Consider the following 5,758-nt stretch of genomic DNA (forward strand, 5'->3'; position numbering starts at 1 on the left):
TAAGAGTTGCGCAGGTTATTACGGGTTAACTGTAGCTGACTGTGCAAACGAGATGTAGTATATATACGAATATGTATATTAGAATATACAGCAGGACGCGTTTGCAACGTACCTAGAGAAATCGGAATAGCCCCAATTCTTAGATTTTCTATAGAATAAACTGCTAGCACGACCTCTGTTTCAGTTACACACTCACAACCACAAAAACGAACACAAGGTATCCATGATTATATCTAGCACTCTTATATTATGCTTACCCTTTACTTAATAATATATCTAACATATAAGAAATAGACATAAGACACCTAACCCGGTGTTCAGTAAATACTTGAATACAAAACTAGATTGATGACTCATACTTTTGCAAATAGCCGACTCGATTGCTGTAAATATTCACGCTTATATAAAAAACTATACGAGTTTAAATAACTGGGGAAATACAAAAATAAATCTGCTTAATAGCATGGAATGTGTAACAAACAGGAATTTACACAAAGCATAATTAAGGTTATTATCAAAGTACACATCCAAATGCGCAGTTAAGCACATACACAAGATTATGAAAAATATGATGTAATCCAATAATACGAACAGTAAACAAACATGGAACCATTGCCAAGTGATACAGAACGTTGCAGACAATGTATCATACAAGGCTGTAGAACAATGAATACACACATGAAACGCTGCAGACATTTATATAACACTAGTTGTCACACAGGCCATACAGTATCTCGACTTCGTGATCATCAGAGACATCTAGAGGCGTCTCCAGCACAAGCGGAATTCCATCAAACCGTGGGTCGTTCATAAGAAACTGAAATCCTGCAATCCCAATGTGACCTTTACCAATGTTCTCGTGCCGGTCGAGGTGACAGCCCAGGGCACCTGTATTAACAACAATGTTATCAACAAATGGCATGACAGGCAATGAGCGTTACTAGAGTAAGCTGAGAATATTGACACACTCACATACTACACAATTGGCAAACGTACAAACAAGATTAACCCCAAAAGCACTGAGAGTAAATGTGCCATCACAAATGACGCACCAACATTCAACAGTGAAATACAACGCAAATACGGAAATTCACAAGCACGATTATGATTTTGTCATCACGTGACGATGCGGATGCAGTCGTCAAATGCCTGCGCATTAAATTCCCACCAGTGAGGAATGCTAGAGGCACAGAAACCTGTGAGTCGGTGGCGTACGTTCCGGGAGAGAACGTCTGTCTCACCTTTGGAGTCGTTGAGGTGAACGGCCTTGAGGTAGTTCATCCCGATGACGACCTTGAACTCATTCATCATGGCTTCGTATCCCAGCTTCGTCGCAAGGTCATGACCTGCGGCGAACGCGTGACACGTGTCCAGGCACACGCCAATCCTAGATTGGTCCTCGACTTTGTCGATGATCGCCCGCAACTCCTCGAACCTGCCGCGTGGAAAAACGTCAGCGCGAGACTAGATAGTGCGACGCAGTAGCGATGGGATGTGGTGGCAAGAGACAGGCACGACACCACCTCGACGCATTTAGAGTGCCACACAACATGCTAGTATCCAGGAAAGCAAGAAGGCAGCAGGTCATGGGACCTGGCGCTAGGGAGTGGGCGGGACACTTTGGTGGGTATCGAGTGAGATGTCTCGGTGCATTTCGACTGCATTGTGACGAGTCGTTAGTTATGGGCGAGGCATCCAGTCGAGGTTAGAATGCCCGATGTACACATCGTTTGCTTTCATCTCGTAATGGAATTCATGACAGAGGGTGCATCCATAAATTGCGTTAATTCCCGGCACTGTCGCGATCGCCTATGTAGCAGTGCAATATAGCCAAGCTGATACTAGCAGAGGCATCGTGCATGCCACGACGACGGCATGACCTTGGACACTGCATTTCTGTATGTCACGAGGATTACTCTAGGATGTGCAATCAGATGTGCTCTCTGATAACAGTAAAAGATCAATAACCTCTGCAAAATTCTGATTCACAATTTTCATGGCATTCCACCGCATACCAATTAATCATCGACTTGTAAAGTAGCTTTTATGTGCTTAAGGTGCGAAATTAACGGGAGTCCGGAGTCAAATACCCCCTGCTTTACTGTCGGACTCCCTGATTTGACATATACAGGAGTCCGTGTGACTCCCTGAAAATTCTGCCATACTAACTAGTTCGTTCCAGAGAACGGCCTCGCTGAATTACTGTATTTTTTCAGCTAATGTCCAAAGAAAATTTGGCAGACGTGCAACTGCATGAATCTTAAAAATTAAGCACATGCGTTATTGGTAATATCTTTAATTTTGAACCTCAGACTGCGGACTCCCTCATTTTGCTGCGGACTCCCTCTTTTTGAGGGTAGAGAGTCCGTTGGACTCCCTTGTTCAAAAGTTAATTTCTATCCCTGGATATGGGACTGAGAATTGTTGTGGTGCTTTCTGACACACTGAGACTCAGGAATCTATCTATTAACTCATGAGGCCACACTCAAGCAATGTCTGGTTTGCAGTGAGCTCGACCCAGTCTTTTAGTTGAATGTAGGTATAGTTCCACAAGATTGTGCTTTTGCTGGTGGCTGTCAAGCAGTATAGTCATATACGTACAATCATGAACCTATGTATATTCCAACTAGTAAACAAGTTATTATTATATTACATAAATATTGTATAAATAAACAAATAGATATTTCATTATAAACATTTTTTTTCACAAATAGTCAGCATGGTTTGGACGAATTGGTTGGGCTTATACCAGACAAGAAATGCAAGGCCTGCCCCGTAACACTGTGCACGTCCTTGCCATTGCTGGTGTGTCCCTGATAAATGTATAACACATACTTCCCACCAATGGTATGTTCCTGACAACAAATATATAGTACATACTTGCCACCTATGCTTTGTTCCTGACAGCTAGTCTATAGTACATGCTTTATATATATAATTGCCATGGATGGTGTGTTCCTGACAGCTAGTATATAATACATACTTGCCACCGATAGTGTATTCCTGACAACAAGTGTATAATACATACTTGCCACCGATAGTGTGTTCCTGGCAACATTAGAATAATTCATACTTGCCACCGATAGTGTGTTTGTGACAGCTAGTGTATAGTACATATTTGCCACTGATGCAATGTTCCTGACAACACATGAATAACTCATACTTGCCACCGATGGTATGTTCATGACAACTAGTGTAATATACATACTTGCCACCTATAGTCTGTTCCTGACAGCTAGTGTATAATACATAGTTGCCATCGATGCTATGCTCCTGACAACACATGAATAATACATACTTGCCACCGATAGTGTGTTCCTGACAGCTAGGATATAGTACATACTTGCCACCGATGCTATGTTCCTGACAGCTAGTGTATAGTACATATAGTACATGCCTTATATATCAAATTGCCACTGATGGTGTGTCCCTGACAGCTAGTGTATAATACATACTTGCCACCGATGCTATGTTCCTGACAACACATGAATAATTCATATTTGCCACCTATATTGTGTTCCTGACAGCCAGATGAGACGGGATACAAGAGAAGTGTTGCCGAAAGGAGGTGTTGATTCTAACCGCTGAGCGCGGATCTTGCGCGCAGTTCCCCGGCAAGGCGCACACAACCGCGGGAACGTCGTACGACAGTATGCAGCGCTGGCAGCTATGGATCCGTGCGCCGAATGCATAGGCCGGCGCACGGATCCATAGCTGCCAGCAAACAGTCCGGAATTTTAGGGGGGACACAGAGGGCAGAGATTTGGGACGTGGGAGGAATTCGCGACGGGGGTCGTACAGATGGGGGGGGGCTAGAGCAAAGGTTTTGATTTCGCGGTGGTTTCATTTCCGTGTGGTCTTAGGCGTTTTCACTATAAGTTGTACAGCGCCCCATGGCGCCTGTCCTATGTAACACTTGATATATGAACATCAGAGAGATCACACCATGATTGCATGAAGAAATGGATGACGATGTTGTATGAGAGAGTATGCGCATTATGTGGCTATTCGTAACATCGAACTGATTCCTCTGCGTATTGCTCTGCTCTGTGCTGCTACAGAACGTCATGACAGCAGTACATATGTCGTGTTGAAGGGAACTGTCACACAACACCACCTAACCATCTACTTTATCCACCAACGAAACCAAACTCACAACTCGAACTGTGTTTTGTATATGGTGTTGGGGGTTAGTTGTATATATACTGCAGCAGTGAAAAAAATACACGGGGGCTCGGGGCGATTTAGCCCCGAAATGCCTAAAAGAGCCCCGGAAATGCCAAAAAGAGCCCCCGTAAATTTGCATAGAGTTCAATGCCAACAACATTTTAGAGTGCTATTTTCATGCACGCGAGCTTGAAAAGTAGCCCCCGAAAAATAATTTTTTTCCCTGTACTGCAGTATATATGCAGTGTCAATACTGATGCTTCCCATCGCACAGCACATCAGCCAGCTGTACATGAGCCGGCAAAGGCAAAGTCTGCTGAGGCAGTTACAAGTATAACACACAAAGAAACCATCGAACCATCAAGAACACGAGTGAACAGCGGTATTTCCTTACTGCTTATAAGGCTGGTGAGGTAAATGGAATGAACGGTTACAAATACATCGCAATATATGCTGTTATATGCTAGGACTCTATATGCTTTACATTGCACGGTCGTTCAATTGTCAGACATTGCGCGATGACATGCCCCACCAGGAAAATCAGGACACAGAAATAATGCATACGGAAGAATACCCAATACTTCATCATTCACTAACCGCATACTTCAGCACCCGCGAAATGGTCGGTTCAAGGATAGAGATCATGGGTCCCATTGAGACCTATGTCATTTTCGTAAATGTGGGGGTAGCCCCTTTAAAATCGACAGGGGTGCTGTTGAGGGTGTTCTTTGTTCATTTCGACCGACAAACATGTGAGTTAACAGAGTGTCGAAAAAAATGCGTTGAAGCGACATTACTCGCCCGTTTTTGACTGTTTCTGACCATTGCGACGCGCGAGAATTTCCCGTCACCTTCCTCTGCTACGGCCCTGAAATCTATGTGCGTATTTGCGCGTGCCATTTACGGACTCGTATTACTTTCTCTCCGAAATAAATTACCTGGAAATCCGTTGATATTCCGTCTTTTTTTGGGAACTCATAAATCTGAGTGTACGAACGTCGAACGGGCGCTGGATAGAGTTTGGGGGGTTATAGTTAGACTGGTACCCATTCGCCACCTTCACTCGGGCAAGTATCCTTCGCTACACTGAAGTTAGTGTAGCGTGTGGAACTGTCGACCGGGTACCAGTCTAGGTTATAGCCGGCCGAGCCGTCTGCAGGAAAGTGCTAGGCAAATGCTATGCATATAGCCTCGTTGCGCCATCTATTGCACGTTATATGTACTACACTGATATGGGGGCCTGAACTAGTCGCTGGCACAAAAAAGTTCAACTCCGTTTTTTACAGCAAACCAAGCGCGCCTAGTAGCGAACCAAGAATTACGACCATTTCTAGAAAATCTCTAGCTACGTGGGTAGTCAAACCCGTCGTGCAATCGCCAGAACTGCTCAATTCAGCGATTGCCCCACAATTACGCTATATAGTAAACCCGTTGAAATTTCTATTCAATGAGTGCAGCGTTGTTGTGTTAGTGTGCCGCTACACAGCGTTTTTCGCGCTTCGCGCGATATCCGGGCTGCCGATCGTCTAGGGTATAGTACCTACTTGCCACCGATGGTGTGTCCCTGACAGCTAGTGTATAATACATACTT

At 44.2% G+C, this 5,758-nt stretch overlaps 1 protein-coding gene across 1 annotated transcript in view; it reads right to left on the reverse strand.

The window, feature by feature from the left end:
- Positions 1 to 220: 220 nt before the first annotated feature.
- LOC106811346 (endonuclease 4 homolog) overlaps positions 221 to 5,758 on the reverse strand; it is a 9,205-nt gene continuing 3,667 nt past the window's right edge. The window contains exons 5-6 of the mRNA XM_014814932.1: positions 1,242 to 1,435; positions 221 to 888 (exon numbers count right to left, since the gene is read on the reverse strand). Of these exons, the coding sequence (XP_014670418.1) occupies positions 707 to 888; positions 1,242 to 1,435 (376 nt within the window). The 3' untranslated portion in view covers positions 221 to 706. The remainder of the gene's footprint in view (positions 889 to 1,241; positions 1,436 to 5,758) is intronic.

Source organism: Priapulus caudatus, unplaced genomic scaffold (assembly GCF_000485595.1).
Source record: "Priapulus caudatus unplaced genomic scaffold, Priapulus_caudatus-5.0.1 Scaffold529, whole genome shotgun sequence".
In the NCBI taxonomy this organism is placed as follows: Eukaryota; Metazoa; Priapulida; class Priapulimorpha; order Priapulimorphida; family Priapulidae; genus Priapulus; species Priapulus caudatus.